This window comes from Cervus elaphus, chromosome 20, assembly GCF_910594005.1.
Source record: "Cervus elaphus chromosome 20, mCerEla1.1, whole genome shotgun sequence".
In the NCBI taxonomy this organism is placed as follows: domain Eukaryota; kingdom Metazoa; phylum Chordata; class Mammalia; order Artiodactyla; family Cervidae; genus Cervus; species Cervus elaphus.
Genome location: NC_057834.1, coordinates 24981656 through 25001686, shown reverse-complemented (window position 1 = coordinate 25001686; position 20031 = coordinate 24981656). Strand labels below are relative to the sequence as shown.

General features: G+C 41.4%; 1 protein-coding gene across 2 annotated transcripts in view; it reads right to left on the bottom strand.

Moving 5' to 3' along the window:
- The window catches only part of MPZL1 (myelin protein zero like 1), a 76869-nt gene that overhangs the window by 10204 nt on the left and 46634 nt on the right, over positions 1-20031 (bottom strand). For both annotated transcript variants that reach the window (XM_043875948.1, XM_043875947.1), the window contains exons 2-5: positions 14784-14950; positions 7006-7219; positions 5907-6039; positions 3347-3449 (exon numbers count right to left, since the gene is read on the bottom strand). In XM_043875948.1, the coding sequence (XP_043731883.1) occupies positions 3347-3449; positions 5907-6039; positions 7006-7219; positions 14784-14950 (617 nt within the window). The remainder of the gene's footprint in view (positions 1-3346; positions 3450-5906; positions 6040-7005; positions 7220-14783; positions 14951-20031) is intronic.

The window sequence follows — 20031 nt, the reverse complement described above, 5'->3', positions numbered from 1 at the left end:
GGAAAATGGCAAAACGAGAAACTTCCCTGGTGGTACAGTGGACACAAATCCCCCTGCCAATGTAGAGAACATGAGTTCGAGCCCTGGTCAGGGTAGATTCCACACGCCACAGAGCAACTGAGCCCAGCTACTGAGCGTACAATGCCCAGCCTGTGCTCTGCAACAAGAGAAGCCACCAAATAAGCAGCCCAGGCACCACAGCAAAGAGTAGCCCTTGCTTAAAACAGCCACGGCCAGAGAAAGCCCATGTGCAGCAACAAAGATCCAGCAAACGAAAAATAAGTGAGGAAATACACTACAAGAATGGAAAGTGTTTGGCTACTATTTCTTAAATTTTTTTTTTTTTTTTTACTTCCCTTTCCTTCTCAGCCTCCAATCAGGTTGCTTAATATTGTTTGCTAGCTTACTACTGTAGTTTTGTTCATGTCTCCCAGTTTTTCTTTCATGCTTTGCTTTGGTTAGTTTCAACTGCTTCTTCAAGTTTACTGAATTTTTCTTCCATAGTGTCTAATCTGTCATTTATGCCATCCAATGTTTTTTTCATTTTTAGAAGTTTCTTCCATTTTGGTCTTTTTTATATTTCTATTTCTCTCCATATTATGTTAAGGTTTCCCTTACAACCTTAAATTTATTTTTAAGATTTATCATATTTATTTTAAGGCCCTTGTCTATGAATTCTATCATCTATGTCACTTCTGGGTTTGCTTCTATTGGTTCACTTTTCTCTTGACTATATGTTTTATATTCCTCCTTCTTTGTATGCTTGGTAATTTTTGACTGATATCAGACATTGTGAAATTTTTTTTAACTTAATTTTTTTTTAACACCAAAACCTTTTGTATTGGGGTGGGCTTCTCAGGTGGTGCCAGTGGCAAAGAACCCACCTGCCAATGCAGGAGACATAAGAGATGCAGGTCTGATCCCTGGGTTGGGAAGGTCCCCTGGAGGAGGGCATCTAAACCCACTCCAGTATTCGTGCCCAGAGAATCCCAGGGACAGAGCAACCTGATGGGCCACAGTCCGTAGGGCTGCAAAGAGTCAGACGCGACTGAAGGGATGGAGCACACACACAGCCAATCAGACATTGTGAGGTTTTTGATAGCAGGTGTTGGATTTTGATTTTTGGTTTGGTTTCTCTTTTTAAAAACTTGAAGCATAGTTAATTTACAATACTGTGTTAATTTCAAGAGTACAGTAAAGTGATCCAGCTACACACACACACACATATATGTACACATACACTTTTTCCTATATATACTTATTTATATATATATATATATATACACACACACACACACACACTTTTTAGATTCTCGGATTTTGCTATATTGTTGTTAAGACTGGATTTTGTGCTGGCATGCACCTAAATTACTTTTAGATTAGTTTGATTCTTTAAATGCTTCATTTATATGGTGGGTCCATAGCATCCATAATCTGGTGCTGATTTAGTCCCATTACCCCCAAGGCTCAGTGGTAAAGAATCTTCTGCCAATGCAAGAGACATGGGTTCAATCCCTGGGTCGGGAAGATTCCCCGGAGAAGGAAGTGACAACCCACTCCAGTATTTTTTTTTTTCCCCTACTCCAGTATTCTTGCCTTGGAAATCCCATGGACAGAGGAGCCTAGAGGGCTATAGTCCATGGCATCACAAAGAGTTGGATGCAATTTATCCAACTAACGTATGACCATTCTGGGAACTCCAACCAATACCCTGTACATAATGAGTTCTCTCCATTCTGGCTTCTGAGAACACAACTATTTCCAGACCTGGATAAGTTTCAGGGCACTGTACAACCTACTGCTTTTGAGGCAGTTCTTCCTCTGGCCACCAGGACGTCTCGCCCATGCATCCACAAATCTGTCTTTAGCAAAGGCTCAAGGGGACCCGCCCCAGATCCTGACGCTGCTTCTCTCTGCACTGTTTCTCCTTTTCTGGTACGGTGCCTCATGAATCCTAGCCACCTTGGCCTCCCCTAACTCTGATTTCTGTCTCCTCGGCTCAGTGAGACAACTGAGCCATTTCTATTTCCCCTCAGAACTGCAGTCTGGAAAACGCCTTGAGGAGTAAGCCGGGACGATCACAGGGCTGCCCTTTACTCCCTTCTCTCGGGAATCATGGTACCGAACAACCTATTTTCCAGTGTATAGAATTCATTCTTTCTTCCCCCTACCCCCAGTTTGTTTTCAATAGGAGAACAACTTTTACAGCATTTCAAGGGCAGAAGAAAAAGTTTCCAGGGCTTCTCTAAGTATAATGTCTACCTGTAACTTTATTTATTTATGCCTTTATTCACAACCTTATTCCCATTCACAATCCAAATGAGTGAATCAGGTATCCGAGGTATCCTGCGTAAACTGAGAGAGAGACAGAAAGACACATAGATAAAAAGAATGAGAGAGATGAACAGACAGACTAGGATTAGGTAAGGTTCTGATGCTGTGAAAGAATATATGCTGCCTAGAAATCTAATGTTCGAGCCCCAATTCTGTCGCTAACTTCTCTGTGCATTTAATGATTTAACATCACAACGCCTCAGTGTCCTCACCACATATGACAACTGTAGATGAAGACTGTGGGGTAATTCTTCCACAAAACACTGTTATTCTTTTCTTTACTTCCTCTTAAATCCATCCACCCCACTACATCCCTAATCCCTCCTCCTCAGAGCAGAGTTATAACTGGCCACATTCCTTCTAACACTTTCTATCCCAGAAGAACAGAATCAGTACTAAGCTCTGCCACAATTTCTGCCATGCCACAATTATAGTTATATCAGCATGGACAAAACACAGTATTAACCACAATGCTAGATTCCATGCTAAGTTCCAAATAAAAGCTATTTCTTCTCTGTACTTTCTACAAAAAGTAGAAACCAGACTTTCCTTGTTCATTAAGGCTACTAATTATTTAAGTAACTGTTTACTTTCTATTTCTTCTAAAGAATTCATACAAAATAACTTTTCTGTTTTATTATCAATACCCAAATCAACTTACTCCTGTGAATTCCATGGCTTAAGGTACATCTCAATGTAGAATCTAGTTCACTAGCTTGAATTCTTTTGAGCAATTAGGGAAGAAGTGTTTACATCTGACAGCCATCTCCCAATTTTGCTTGAGCCAATCTGTTAGTGGTGGTTTGGTGGAAACCTTTACTCAAGTCAGATTCTTTTCCACATTCTTTCTTGTGTTCCTCCTAAACCAACCCCTACATTCTTCTCTGCTTCTCTTGCTCTTTCTGTTTCACTCTCTCACAGCTTAGGATCATTCTTTTCCGCATCCCAGAACACGACACAACGCCAAACTGCAGAGCATGGTACAGGGCACAGAACCGCAATCAGCTGTTACCTGGTGAGATCCAGAAGGCGGGCTCTTTACTAGACCCTCTGTGTCAGGGGGAGACTTCCGTGAAACCTGCTTAACTGGTGACACATTCTCTGATGTATTGCAGCTGATAAGTTGGCAATTTGGAGAACAAATGTAAAAAAAGAAAAAAATTAAAATGGAAACATAAAATATAGAAATGCAAGTGATGACAAGATGAAGTGGCAGATATATAAAAACAAAACTCAACAAAACAATGAGTATCAAAACAATCACATTTCTTGAAACTAATTTTTATCCCTGACACTAATTCTTCCCAGTCAGTGATGCTACTCCAGGGGGGGTACAGAAACCAATGTGAGATGACCACTTTGCCCCAGTTTACAACGACACCTGCTGAATGGGATTCTGGCTGTAGTACATGTTTATCCTTTGGCTGCTTTGGCTTTTTCCCCTGCTATCAATCCTCCTTTGGCATACAGGTTTAAAGGAGCAAGCTATACCTTCTTGATAGCAATTTGTTTTTGTGATCATCAAAGGCAAACCTCTTCTGAATGTGCTTCCAAAATGACAGATACAGATCCAGGCTTGTAGTCTTGGCTCATCTCATACCTTCGATTCCTTGGGTCCCCCATTGTTTGTTTCCCCACCAAATTCCACAACCAAACCAAAGAAAATCCAGGAAGTCATGGATGATAAGAAACTATGGAATGCCACATCGCATGGGCTGAACTTTTTCAGGGTCACAGGGGGTTTTCAACAGCAAGGCCTATCTCATAAATAAACCAGGGAGAATTGATGTCAAGAGGTAACTCATTACAGATTCCTTGATGGGATGTGTTTTCAGCAGAGCTTAAATCCTTTATGATGTACTTTTAAAAAAATCTTAGAAGTATGGAGAGAATCACTTAAAGTGTCGTTACTAAGAGCAAATCATACAAAGCATTCTGCAAACTGTGCTTTCTCTGAACTGGGAGGCTATACACCCCAAACCAAAATGGTTTGCGTATTCTAACACAAAGAAGGTCTAACTCAGTAATAATACAATTCAAGTATTAAAAAAAAAACTAACACACACACACACACACAGGCATCTTACATGAAGAACATATATGTTCAGATGACCATAAAACCTGACAACCCAATTTCACTGGGATGGTACACTCAACATGTTTCTAATACAGACACAGGACATCTTTGTGGACAAACTATGATAGCTGTGGGGTTAGCTCAGAGATAGATGGTTAGTTGTCAACAAGGGAGATGGGCTGAACACACACAGAGGAATATTAACAGCAACAGCCAGTGTGATTGGTTACCATGTGTCTAGTGGGAGTGGAAGAGGAGACCCAGCCCTGTTATAGTCCCAATGTGTCCTCTATGTCAGCTTTTCTTAAGAAGTGGAAGATAAGCAGGATCTGATCTTGGCACACCAAGGTAGAAAAGGCAGGGGAGGAGGGAAAAAAAAACAAGTAAGAAGAATAGCAGCATTCATGATGCCATGCAAGATTCTAAGGCACACTTTTCTGTGCTTTCATTAACCCAAAAGCATGGACTACAGATTGGCATGTCACCACCTGGATTAGTTTCATGTTGAAAACCAATGTTCCAGTTATATTTCATTATAAATTACTCCCCATGCAAGGGAGCGAGTATAGTCAGCAAAACAGAAACATTCCAAGCAAGTGATATCTGAATTTGAACACTCAAACTCCTTAAAACACAGCACTCCTAAAAAGTAAAGCAGCAGAGTCTGGAGAGAGAGGTCTCTACCATCCACCAGTCAAGGAGTTCAGGGCATGCAACCCTCTCAGATCGCAGTCCCTTCGTGCACTTGGGACACAGCTTGTGCTCCATCAGCTGAAACCCAGCTTCACTCTCAGTCTTACCACACAAGTTCTACAGAGCTTATATGGGCTAGCTGTCCAGCTGGAGTGGCAAGAAGAGAGGGTCCTTCAATTAGACACGCATCCTCTGCTCAAATGTGTTCTCTTTGAGAAGCCACAAACAAAAAGAAAGTATACATTTCTTTACTGCTGGTATATTTTGGTGTTCAACTCTTACCACCCGCCTTGGATGAGTCTAGCCATGCATTCAAGAACAATCAAAGTCATAAACTATTTATAAAACTACAAACAGGGAAAGTCCTGCATCATCACATCAGGTAGGAGTCATTTACCAGCACACTCTTCCCAGGTATTATTATGATTATTACATTTACCTAATTGAAAAGAAGAACCTTGTAAGATTATTACCAAGAGATCCAATTAAGCTCATAATGGAGAAAGATATCTGTGGCTTAATAATACTAATTTCAGAGTGGAAGGTACTCGGACAGCAGTCCACTTCACCAAACCTAAGAAAGAAACTGAAGCAGATGCTAGCATCATATCCCATGTTTAACGGCAGTCCATTGATCTCTGCTTGCCCACACCAAAACACCTTCTAAGGAGACAGCTCAGTTCCGACGTGAACGTTAACAGTAGCTAATTCTTCACCATTCTTTTTCCATACAACATATAGAAGTTTTCACATATTTTGACTTCTTCCCTCCAACTTTCCCCTCGAAAGCAGAGCTTCTTACCCAGCGTAATCCCGTTTAGAGTTTCTCCTTCTATATAGGGCAGCCAGAATCATGGTGATAAGCAGAGTGAGACCTAGGACCACGGCAGTAACTATACCCACCACTACCCAAACTGGAAATGCGGGCAAAATCTCTAGAGAGAAAGAACAACAAAATAGGTTTAAGGTACATCGCTATGGAGAGAACAAATGAAATTGTATTAAGTTAATAAACAAGTGTCTTCCTTTAGCAATTACAACACACTCTTTTGTTATCCAAATTATGATATCCTAATACCTAACTGGTGACATATGAACATTAACTGATAAAGAATGAGCTTCAGAACTAAACAAACTTATATATATATATATATATATATATATATATATATATATATATAAAATCCCTCTCAATGCTCTGACTCAAAGAAAAGTTGGGTATGTGAATTTACCTCAATCTATTCTCCAACAAAGCAGACTTTGTCTCAAAATGAGATCCAGAACCTGCATTTCCTGGCTTATTCTCCAAAAAAACGTGAAGAAATAGCTATACTGTTTCTGCCAATGTTAAAGCTTTCTCCTGGAGAATATTGTGTGTGTGAAGTCGCTCAGTCGTGTCCAACTCTTTGCGACCCCATGGACTGCAGCCTACCAGGCTCCTCCGTCCATGGGATTTTCCAGGCAAGAGTATTGGAGTGGGTTGCCATTTCCTTCTCCAGAGGATCTTCCCCACCCAGGGATCAAACCCAGGTCTCCCGCATTGTAGGCAGATGCTTTACCATCTGAGCCACCAGGGAAGTCAGAATATTAAAACAAGACTAATCTCCTTTCCCACTACCCACCACATGTAACTATAATGAATCTGGCCTTACTTCTAACTAACAATGAAAAACTCATACTCCTGGAATGTGATCCATATGCTCCAGACAGCAGGTATATAAATGCAGAAATTGAACACTCCAGTTGGAATGAGTTCCCTGACCCCCACGGATGTTTCATAGAGCCTCAGTCCATGGAAACAGGGATCATAACTGTATGGCAGAAATACCCCTTTCAAACACATCCGAAACATAACTCTTGAGGGGACTGTATCACTACCACAAAAATATTCAAGGAAGTACCTTTCTCTACAACATAGAGCCTAATGTGTCCTGGCTGGACAACAATGTCAGGAGGGTTTTTGACATCACAGATGTAGGTGCCATTGTGTATAAACTGCATATTTTCTATGTTGATTGATGCATCTTTCTTGTCAAGGTCTCCAGCCCAGCTGATTCTGTCCTTAAATGGTGGATAATTCCCAGCATACACTTGCCCTTGGGAGTAGTGGAAAAACTGCAATTAGAAAAAAAGAACACATGAGCTATTCTCAAAGGCAGAAGTTCTAAACTCTAGCATAGGCATACTGTGAAGGGTTCTTTTTAAAAAAGACTTCATTTGAGGAGCTCCAATCAAGATTGTGGAGGAAGGACATGGAAAAAAGACTGTATCCAGAAAGAAATGTCACATCATCAAGATGTGATGAAAAAAGAAATGCCAAATCTCAAGCAATGGAACCCAAGCCAGACAGGGGTTTAGAAATCATGGAGCCCAACCTTTTTTCAGTTGAAGAAATAAACTTGTCCATTGTCTCTAATCCTCTCAATACTCCTGTGATATACCAATTATCAGCCATATTTTTGTAAATAAGGAGATTGAGACTCAAAGCCATTTGCCCAAGGTCACAACGATAACAGGTGGTATATTCAAAGTCAGGACCAGCTGATTCTTCAAAGCCTGACGGACACCATGTTTGAGCCCAGTGAATCCAAAAGTTTCAGCCTTCATTCACAAAGCTTACCATTAAGATACATGAAGGCATCAAGAAAAAGAAGCCAAAATATCACAGATCAGTTAATCTGGTGGGTTACCTGCCAGGGTCTAGCCCCAGCAGGATTCAGGGGAACCCTCAGGATGAACGGCGTCGGCGAGAGAGAAGACACGTGAGACTGGCCTTGATAGGGCCAAGTCTGCGAGGGAAAGAGAGAGAAAGAAAGAGAGAGGAGAGAGAGAGGGGAGAGAGAGTGAGAGAGAGACCAGACTAGGATGTGCAGCAGAGTCTGGCAGTCACTTTATTTCTCACCATCGCCTTTATACCCTAAGTTGGCACATTTCTAAGGGGCAGATAAGCATACAGTCTTAGTTTAACATTACATCAGCTTGTCCTTCACGAAACCAGGTGTGCTCTGTATATTTTTGTTTATGAGAGTCTTTTCCCATAGATTTTTTGTACATTATCTTCTGGCCTTGAGGTTAGCAGAAAACAGAAAAGTGGCAGTCTCATGGTATAGCAAGTTGTAACATAATAGAAATACAATCCTGTTGACATAAAAGTCAGTCTTTTTGCAGAAGTTCTCAGCTAAATTTATCTAAAAAGTTTAACACACAAAGACTCTGCGGCTCTGATGAGGCAGCCCCTGTTTAGCACTCTTGGTTAAAATTAACAATTATCTTATTGTTTTTACACTAGGGCTAAACTCTTATTTTTCTAGATCTCCAACTATATTAACAATAGTTTCCACTGCACAACCTCAGCTCATTAACATCAATCAAACGTTGATCTAATAACCACTTTTAAAAACAATATTTTTTGTATTCTCTAATAGGGCTTCCTCACCCCCCAAAGGGCTCTGTGCCTATTAGGGCCTTTTTTATGGTTAATCTCTATGTATAATATCTTTTGGCCTTCAGGCCTGTTGACAATGTATGGCTTGCACCTGGTGCAACTTTAAGCAACTTCAGTAGCCGATCCTGTCTTTTTTGTGGTTAATCTATTTTCTTTCTATTAGGTGTCATCTCCATGCGAACTAGATAGGATTACATTTTTTACAGAACAGAAATGCAAAGGACTTCAAAAACAGCAGATATGGCACAAAACAGGCTCTTAGTCTAAAAGTTAATTACCTGCAAGAAGTCACCAGCTAATCTCTATCTAAACTATTTTTTATTAGGCACATTTGTGGCTATAATATTTGTGGAGCTTTTCTCACCCTGCAGAGGGATCTATGCTTAATAGTTTCTTTTGTTAGCGTACTGTGCTTAGGATGTTTAGAACAATCATGAGCATTTTGTGCAATGAGAGCACACATTTATCAAACAAGCCAGAATGCCAGCAAAAGGGTTTGAATTGAAGCATTTCCTTCATCCCTGGCCCCTTCATAGGGTACCAGCATCCAGGAGATTTATCAATTAGCTTTTAAGTTGGTCTTTATTCAGTGAAAGAGGAGCAGGAAGGCTCTTGGCAGGCAACACAAGAATCTGCAGCAGGGCAAATAAGAACAACAGCAGAAAAGGGGGGAGGATACAGGGTGGGGTAGAGGCCGAGGCCAACCTGGAGGGTCCCTTATCCTAGACGGCCTTGCCTGTCAGGTGTTTTCCTCATGACCTCGTCATGGATGGGGTCCCGGACGGCCTTGCCTGCCCGGTATTTTCTTCATGACCTCGTCACGGGCGGGACCTCCCATGATGGCTCCGACAGTTACCCCATTTTACTTATTTGCTTCCTACAGAAAAGTCATGGATATATGAAAGGAGCACAGCCCAGACAACCCAAAAGTCTCATCTGCCTTCGCAGGTTCAGCCTTTAGGCCTTTCTCTTTGCAGTCTCATTCTCTCTGCAGACCTCCTTTCAGCAAAGGAACTCATTTCTCAGAGTAACTTTCTCAAACCCAGTCCCCTGAAAATAAGGTCAGGCCTGGAGGGTGGGGATCTATCTTCATATGTGGCTCCAATCTATGCAGTTCTGCTGGAGGCCTGATGTCTTTGTTCTTATTCACCGATGGGGAAATAGTAGGGTTGGGGGTGGCAACCAGCATTAGTCAGCCACGGAGCTATACTAGCAATCCAAACACATTTTCAGAGTCTTTTAATGAAGCTAAAATCTCACCCATTGTGCAATCTCATCCATTCCTATGATTTAATGGCCATCTATATTTTGTTAACTTCTTAATCTCTCTCTCATCCATAGTACTCTCTGGAGCTCTAGACTCCTAATCCAACCACCTACTTACTTTAGCTCAGCTGTCCCCACCCTCCCATTTGCCACCTTATCCTACAAACTCCACCTTCTACCTGTGACATCTTGACTGACCACAGCACGCCAGTCTCCCAAATCACACATTGTGGAATTATCATTGATTGGTCTTGCTTCCCACTCAATTAGTCTCCCAGCCCTGTCAATTCTATCTCCTAAGTTTCTCTCTTCTATTTGATTCCCACCAATACTACCTGATTTTATGTCCTCATTATCTTGGACTATATGACCTTTTAACTGGTCTCAAGTTCCTGTAATCCATCCTTCATAATGCTTAAATGATTACTGGAAAAAAAAAACATTTATCAAATATATACCCAGTGTTTAAAATAAACTAATGTTTATCAGGAACTATGAAGGCTCTGAGATTTTACCCTCTCTGCAAGTCAGCCATAGGTTTACAGATGCTGGCAGAAACACAAAACTCATGGGAAGTCTTTGTTCTCCTGTGAGAAGACTTGGACACAAAGAACCCTATACTTACAAACAGCCAGCAGCATGCTTTTATCTGCGGCCCCTGCCCCTCAAAATCCACAAGGACAGCATGGAGGGACTAGGGTGGATGCTGTGCACACAGAGGCTCTGCATCACAGCTGAAGAGCCCCAAGCTTGGAAAACCCCAATCTTCCAAAATGGGCAGTAAGCCCATCTGACCTTTGCCCCAAAGGAAGACATATTATTATCATGCACAGTAAGCAAGCCTGTCTTCTGCTCCAGAAGGAGACACCCTCTCTGCCTGCTAAGACTAGTCACTGTACAACAAAGGCAGCCAAGGCCTCTGCTTGCAAGATGGACAGAAATGCGAAATACCATGAAAAATAACATTCTGACACTTATAACCACTCTACAAGTAAGATTCACCTGCCAGATATTTTGCAAGTGAGGAAAGTGAGGCTCAGAACCTTAGTGACTTACTCAAGGTCACAGGTCTTTTTTTTTTTAAGGTCACAGGTCTTAAGAGACAAAATTCAAACCCAGCTTTGATTTCAAAGCTTAAGCTATTTCTGTCATTTTAATGCCTCTCATGTCTTATCTTGCCTGGCCCAAGCCCTTCACCCTCTCTTCTTTACCAGGAAATAAACCACAAGCTCTTAGCTTAGCAAGCAAGTCCTTCTGTCATCTGGTCTCTGCTTTCCTTTCTACCTCATCTATAGACATTCCCTGCCCTGTATTTCTGAAACAGTAATGAAAACCTATACTACACCCTTTCCCACTGCTGGGTCTCTGCAGCCCCTGCCTCATTAGTCCTGATGCCTCTGAAACTGTATTTGTCTCTGAGCTTCTCTGCATTTGGCACATTACTGGAACTGTATATGTTTGCTGCACTGCGCTGATTGATAGTGATTTGATCAAATCAGTAAGAAAGAGTAACAAAATGGTAAAAAAAAGAAACTCATACAAAAAAGAGACTAGATCTCCTTGAAAGTGAAAGTCACTTAGTCGTATCCGACTCTTTGTGACCCCATGGACTGTAGTCCACCAGCCTCCTCTGTCCATGTAATTGTCCAGACAAGAATACTGGAGTGGGTTGCCATTTCCTTCTCCAGGGGATCTTCTCAACCCAGGGATTGAACCCAGGTCTCCCGCATTGCAGGCAGACTCTTTACCAACTGAGCTACCAGGGAAATCAGATCTCCTTATCAACCAACATTTATCAAGCAAAAGCCAGTGATAACATCGTGAGGGACATCAAAAGTGTAAGATAGGTCTCTACCCTTAAAATGCTTCCATTCAAGATAATGAAGAGTAAAAGTGCTCTAGTATGGCACACTCTTTCACAGGAGTGGCCAAGATAACGTGGGCAGGGAGTTTTAAGAACAGCTAAAAAGGGGGGACTTCCCTGGTGGTCCAGTGGTTAAGACTCAACGCTTCCATTGCAGAGGGCACGGTTTTAATCCCTGGTCGGGGAACTAAGATCCCAAATGCCTTGTGGCATGGCCCCCCACAAAAAAACAGCTAAAAGGTCAAAAAAGGTATTTAGAGGGATTAGAATGTGAAGATGGGACAGAACTTAAATGGTAAGAGCTCAGAAGTGGAAAAACAAAGCATAAAGTTCTTTTTGCTAGACTGAAGATCACATAGGAGAACATAAGTGGGGCTGGAACACAGCTGTGAGGAGTTTTGAATTCCAGACAAGAGCTGTTCGCAATGGGAAACATGAGGATTCTGAAGAGGGCAGTGATGAGGTGAAGGAACTGTTTTAAGATGAGGCACCTGGTGGACTGCAGGAGTGGCTTGAAAGATGGATGATGTAAAGTGGAGGAATAACCAAGGGTGTTACTGCACTAGCCCTGGCAGAGTCTTTATCATGCAATGGGGAGCAGAGAAGCAGGAAGGTTAACAAAAATCTAGATGCCAGATACAAAGTAGGAAGATCCAGCACATGTTCTTATTTCTTGGTTGAGTGTGAGCAGTGGAAGGGAAGAAGCTGAGGATGGGGGAGGGAAGGACAAAAACCCCACCAACAAAACACAAGATTAAAAAAACAAAAAATCAGGTCCCTAGAAGAAAATAAATATCCAAAAACAACTAGCAGAGAAGGGAACATAGCATAGAAAAGATGAGCTCAGTTTCAGACACAGGGACCCTAATTCCAGGGACCAGAAAAGCCATCTTTGGTATTTTGGGCTTAATTTTACTTCTCTTGAAAATCTATAAAAATGAAGAGCATCCTACTCATCTTATTAACTGTGCACCAACATCTGGGGGTTAAAGTATCCTGTATCAGTAACTGACCATTCTGGAATTAACTATAATCAGATTGGTATGTAAGTATAAATTGATTAGCTAAAATATAGTATTAACCAGAAATACAGACTCTCCTTCTATTTTTTTGGCTGCACTGGGTCTTTGTTGTGGCACATGGACTCTGGTGCCAACTACATGTGGTGCATGCAGGTTTAGTTGTCCTGAGGCATGTAGGATCTTAGTTCCTCAACCAGGGACCCAACCCTCATCCCCTGCATTGGAAGGCAGATTCTGGACCACTGGGAAAGTTCCCAGCATGCTTTTAATATTAAGGCTTAGGGTATGTAAACATGCATGATCCATATGACAAAGATGTTTTGAGCATAAGTAGAACTGCTCTTCAAAGGAAAGAGCATCTGGGTGTCTTCCTGATGATGCTTTACTTTCTTTTTTTTTTTTGATGCTTTACTTTCTATAGATTATGTACCTCACTTCTGGTCTGGCAAAAGATATCAGTGGGAAATCATCACAGATTTAAATAATTCTTTGAACTCTGCTGGGTAAATCTGTGTGTTTAATTTTGCATCTATAGGATACATTTTCCACATTAATAACATGTTTACGGGAAGCAACAGAATGCCTCTGGCTTTGTTTTCCCATGTTATATTTGTATGGATTCCTGCTCTCACTCACTCTAGGACTCTGTTTTACCAAGAATCATACCTAACTGGACCCTATGAGGAAGTTAACTAAATCTGTAATCTCTGACTTTACCTCATCTTTCCTTCCTTCTAAGGCACAGCACCCAAGGGTCTCCCTTTTTATAAATCCTGAGGGACACAAGTCCACTCAAAGATTTGGAAAGCAGGCGTATATCCCAACCCATTAGATAGATGATAGAGAGAGGTGATAGAGATATTAATATTGGTAACAATATAGGTAAAAAGTTGCATTTAAGAGATGCTGAAATTACTTTTTTTTTCCCTGGAGAGTCTGAGGCAAGAAAAGGGCCTTGAAGTCTCACGGACTTATTTTGCAAGTGCCCAATCAGAAGAATGCAACATTAATCACACTAGAGAAGTAAAGAATCTCATGAGGCCATCATGACATGAGTCAGTATGGCCATCGTCAAAAAGTCTACAAACAATAAATGCTGGGGAGGCTATGGATAAAAGGGAATCCTCTTAACACTGTTGGTAGGAATGCAAATTGATACAGCCACTAAGGAAAGCAGTATGGAGATTCCTTAAAAACTAAGAATGAAACTATCATACGACCCAGCAATCCCACGACTGGGTGTATGCCCTAAGGAAACCAGAATTGAAAAAGATACATGCACGGCAGTGTTCACTGCAGCGCTATTTACAATAGCTAGGACATGGAAGTAAACTAGATATCCGTTGAAAGATGAATGGATAAGGAAATTGTGGTACATATACATAATGGAATATTACTCAGCTAAAAAAAAGAATGCATTTGAGTCAGTTCTAATGAGGTGGATGAACCTAGAGCCTATTATACAGAGTGAAATAAGTCAGAAAGAGAAAGACAAATATTGTATATTAACACATATATATGGAATCTAAAAAGATAGAACTGACGATCCAATATGCAGGGCAGCAAAGGAGACACAAACATAAAGGACAGACTTTTGGACACAGTGGGAGGAGAGAGCGGGATGATTTGAGAGAATAGCACTGAATCATATACATTACCATAAGTAAAGTAGATAGCCCCTGGTAATTTGATGTATGATGCAGAGAACCCAAAACCAGTGCTCTATGACAACCTAATGGGGTGGCAAGGGGAGGGAGGTGGGGGCTTTCAAAAGGGAGGGGCCATATGTATACCTCATACGGATTCATGTTGATGTACGGCAAAAACCATCATTCAGTTCAGTTCAGTCGCTCAGTCGTGTCCAACTCTTTGCGACCGCATGAATCGCAGCACCCCAGGCCGCTCTGTCCATCACCAACTCCCGGAGTTTACTCAAAAATAATATCCTCTAATTATCATTTAATTAGAGGATAATATATATATCCTTTATATATCCATAATATCCTCTAACTATCCTCTAATTAAAAAAATAAAAAGAACACCATGAGATAGGACCAGGAGAGATCAAATAAGCATTCCTACCGACACTGTGGTGTCAGTCCCCTCTGGCTGGAAACTCCAGGAGACTGAGGTCAGCGTGCCAGTTGTGTTAGTAGACTTGAACTTGCATGTCAGCTTCCCTTGTGTCCCATTTGCCACGAAGATTTCTTTTGGTGTATACACCTCCAAGGCCGATACACCATATGTCACTGGAGAGAGAGGAACAAGGAAAGTTTAGGAGTAGGATTTAGCATGAATACCACTGTGCATATTTTTCTGAGGACAAAGAAAAGATAAAAGAACATTACAAACTGTATACAGTAATACACCACCACTGTATATTAGAGTCTTGGATTTTTGTTTTTTAGTAAGAAGACATTTTTACTAGTTCAGTTCTACCTAATATGTATGTTTTCTTTTGAATTAACAGACTTTAATTTTCAGAGCAGTTTGAAGTTTGCAGAGAGTAGGTAGTTCCTGGGACTTCCCTGGTGGTCCCGAGGTTAAGACTGAGCTTCAGGCAAAAAAAAACAGCGAGTTCCCATATATTCCCTCTTGCTTCCCCCAAGTTCCAGTTTTCTCTATTGTTAACGCTTTGCATTAGTGTATCACTAACATCCAGAATATTCTATAGCTGGAATCATATAGTTAATGTAGCCTTTTCAGATTGGCTTCTCTCATTTAAGCTTCCTTCATATCATTTCATGACATGATAGATCACTTCATTTTATTGCTGAACAACATCCTTTGTACTTCAGCTTATCAGTTCATCTACTGAAGGACATCTCATCACGCTTCTCTGATGCTCTGTTTTTAATGATGTGGAAGCCGTATTTTTAATTCTTTAAATGGTTCTTATAGTCACCTCATACATTTCAATTTATATCAGGTTGATCTTTTCTCATCTTCCATATTTAAACCAATTTAAACTGTTCTAGTTAAGAGAGCACTTTATTTTAAAGCCATGTTCATTATTTAACACACTCTTTTCCTATATTTAAGGGGGAAAAACGCATACCATATCTTGTGTTCATTAATGAAATCTTACCCAGAGAACATGTGTACTCAAGAAATAATAACCACACCGGGTCACATATTCCTCGACTCACTGAATTCTTCAGTTAGCCTAAGCCCAGGAAGTAGTCATCAAAATGTCTATCATTTCAAGATCAACAATCAGAGGCAACTGCGGGAATTATTAAGGACTGTTGCTAAGATAAAATAATCTTCACCCAAAAAGAAACTCTTTCATGGACTAAATGAAGATTAGAAAGAAACTAATTTGGCCTAAAAGTGGAAACAGAGCTAACGCAGAAAAGAGTAGAAACACACATTTTCAAAATAAGATATTTTTTGAAGAAATACTTGGGAGAGAATCCCTATCTACAGTGTTCCAATTATTCTTAGAATGTAACAGATGAGTAGAATAAGGAAGGGTATTGTCACAAAGGACTGATGGTCATTTTCAGAATTTTTTCTTCCTGAGGTCTTTATGACTCCAGGCCAAGAAGAGCCAGAGTACTCCCCCATTCCCCCAAACTATCTTGCAAATGTTTATTCTCAGGACACAATGGGCACTTTTGGCCATTCTTCTAAATAAACTGATAGCCACACTGAATCAAGTAGATTTTTTTCTGCTAAAGAGGGTGGATTATTATTATAGAGAACAACAGATTATTATTCGTGGTCCAAACCTCAAAACAAGACCTTCTTTTAAGCAAGAAGCAAACAAAAGGCACCCCTTGCTTCTGTGGGCAGCAGAGGAGCGGCCCCGGGCGCGGGAGCTCAAAGCGAAGCAGAGCCCGAGGCTGGGCGCTGTGACTGCCTCCAGGAAGCAACGCTGGTTCGTGGCCCTGATTTACTCTGGGTGACTTTGGCTAGTTTTCTCCACTGTGAGGAGCACTGCAAGGAAAGTCACAGTCTTTAAAATCAATAAATAAGTTTCTCAACGATTTTCCCAAACAAGATCCATGCTACAAGGTCTAGTTGCAAGAACTGTTACCCTGAGAAGTTATTTACAGATGGAACTAGGCCAAGTGCCCAAGTTTCCAGTCATATAAGACCAAAAAGACCAACCAAATCCCTAAATGGTTTTTTAGACAATCTATTTAAGACAGACAATTATGCCAAAACTGGTTAAAAAACAAGTGGCTTTTAAAAACAACATATCATCACTCTGGCTAATTTCGACACGTAGTTTTTAGAGTTAGGAAAATCAATTCCAACTCCAACCAATCGGCTAGTTGCAGAAAAACAGAATAACTTCATACATAGCTAGTTAACCTCCTCTTATCCCTGACCCTCTTTCTCTTACTCCTTTTGTAATTCTTGGAGATTCCATTAGTCATAGGAAGCTTTTTATCTTCTTTTTTTTTAAATTTATTTATTTCAGTTGGAGGCTAATTACTTTACAGTATTATAGTGGTTTTGCCATACGTTGATATGAATCTGCCATGGGCTTACTCTTTATCTTCTTTTTTCCAATAATCTTGTCCTCAGACTTATCCCAGCTACTAGTTCCCATAATCATAGCCTAGATGGGGCTTCTCCACCGTGGCACTACTGACAATCAGACCACATTAGTCTTTGTTGTGGATGGAGGCTCTCCTGTTCATGGATGTTTAGCAGCATCCCTGACCTCTACTTGGTGTCTGAAGTGTCTTCTCCCCTTCCAGTTGTGACAACCAACAATGTCTTCAGACAACCACAGATTTCCCCTACTCAGGGGTAAATTGCTCCTGGTTGAGAACTGCTGCCCCAGATCCTATCATCAATACCAGTACCCCCTCCACAATCTTATTTGAGGCTCTCTACCCTCTGACTGACCACCTCTGATCTTTCCAGAACATTTCCTCCAAAACCCTGATTTTATTGAATCCTTCAGCCACATTAAAACCCAGAATCCATCAGTCCTGCAACTGTTTTACAGTCTCATCCATTCTGCATCTCTATCAGGGCAGCTGATCACAGACGGAAAAAGCACACGATCCCACTGACTGGGCTTCCCCTTAAATCCATGACCACTAACTTCAAACAGGACCCTTGATGGTGCCAAGCAATCCTCCCACATCCCCCTCTCCGTCAAGGACCCACTTTCCTAAATGACTACTTTATACCTTCTCTTTAACCTCAACTGTGGACTCCCCCTGCTTCTGCTCGGCTAATGACCGTGCTTCCTGTTTCCGTGAGAAAATAGAGTCGGAAGAGAACTTCGCTGTGTCCCCAGCCATATCCTACCCTCCATCTGCATTTGTGGCCTGTCCTTCCTCTGCAGGAAATGTGTGTACCCGTCTCCACGGTGCCTCATCTTCTCTCAGCCACCTAGAGACACTAGTCTAGCAATTCTCACTTTTTCTCCTGAATTTTTCATTCTCTAGAGTTACTGTCATCAGCCATAGAACTATATACATTTATATAAATTTATTATTCTATATACACTATATACTTTAGCGGAAAAAATCTTGACCCTGCATTGCCCCCCAGGTAAGATCTTTTTGCCCTCCTTTAATCTACAAATCTTAAAATAATTGTCCACAGTCACTGTGCCCAGTCTCCCTCTTCCCATTTTCTCTTGAATAAACTCTGTTCAGGCTTTCATCCCCAGCACTCCACTAAAATGGTTCTTGTTAAGAAATCCAGTGACTTCCATGTGACTAAATTGACAGTTAATTCTCAAATCTCATCTTATTGACTGAACTACACTAGATACAATTGATCACTCCCTCCTTGGAACGATTTTTTTCCCCCAATTTGGTATCAGTATCTCATCCCTTTTGATTCTCTCATCTCATTAGCTCTTCCTTTTCTAGTCCCCTGAACTCTATATGCTAGACACTCCCAGGCCATCCCTCTGAACTTTTAAAAATTGTTTTATTTTGGCTGCACTGGGTCTTTGTTGTAGTGCAAGGGGGCTTCTGTTATTGCGGAGCTTGGGCTCAGTAGTTGCAGCACGCGGGCTTAGTTGCCCTGTGACATGTGGATCTGCAGTTCCCGTCCAGGGGTCGACCCCATGTCCCCTGCGCTGAAAGGCGGGTTCTTAACCACTGGACCACCAGGGAAGTCCCTCACCCCTCTGACCTCTTGTCCAGTCATTCTCTTGGTGACCTCATCCAGTTTCAGGGCTTTAAATATCTCCTAAATGCTGATGACTCCCGTACACACACACACACACATACATATGCAAGTGTTAACCCAACAATGTCACTTGAATCTAACTGGCATCTTAAATTTAACAATGTAAAGATGATTCCTACCTCTAAATCTGCCCTCCACTTTAGTAAGTGACAACTCCAGCCTTCCAGTGGCTGAGGTCAAAACTCTGGACACCTTTCTTTCTCACAATTTACCTCTAAGCCATCACAAAACATGTCTGCACTAAAAATATATCTAGAAATGGATCTCTGCATGCTCTTCCAGTGCTACCATCTCGGTCCATTCCACCATCATCTTTCACTTGGGTTATTTCTGTGACTTCCTAAGCTGGTTCTCTCTTCCACCCTCAGCCACTTAACCACAGTCAATACACGGAGGGTCAGAGAGATCTTGACCTCTCTGATCTTATCACTCTACACAACACGCTCCAAGGACTCCCCACATCAGCCAGGATCAGGTCTGAGCACTCACAGTGGCTCACAGAGCCCAGTGTAAGCTAACCCCGGCCACCTCTCAGACTTCATCTCATCTCCTCCTGCACTTCCCCCCAAACATGCTGAGTAGTCAATCCATCGCCTGGCCATGCCTCTGCCGGCGATGAGCCCCCAGGACAGAGAATGGTACGGATGAGGAGACAGGAAGTCATGACGCATGAGAATGAAGAAGGGCAATCAGCCAAAAGAACTGCTATGAATAAGGTACTCTGCACAGCTGATCTCAGGGAGAAGTTTCAGCAGAGATTTACACTGCGTGTGGTTACATGCACATCAAAGAATCCCAGAGTGCTTACAGCAGCTTCTGATCAGCTCTGATGAACCCGTTAGAAAGTTTCTCCTGTGTGGGGAAAGAGAAAGGAAAACATAGGTCTCCTTCTCAGACTACATTCCATGTAGCCTAAGCCAGGGAGGAATTCACTGGATTCTTAAACAATTGGAAATGGTTTGCTTTGTCCAGCCTTTTTTTTTTTAAAGTGACTAGGAGTATTATGGAAGTACATAGTAAAATTATACATAGAAGAGAGTTTTAAGGGTCTAGTTAAAATGGCTAAAGAATGCAAATATAAAGAACACGGAGATGTAGAGAAACTATTGTTCTAATCCACATCATCCCATGTCACTGCAGACTCCCAGTCTGAATA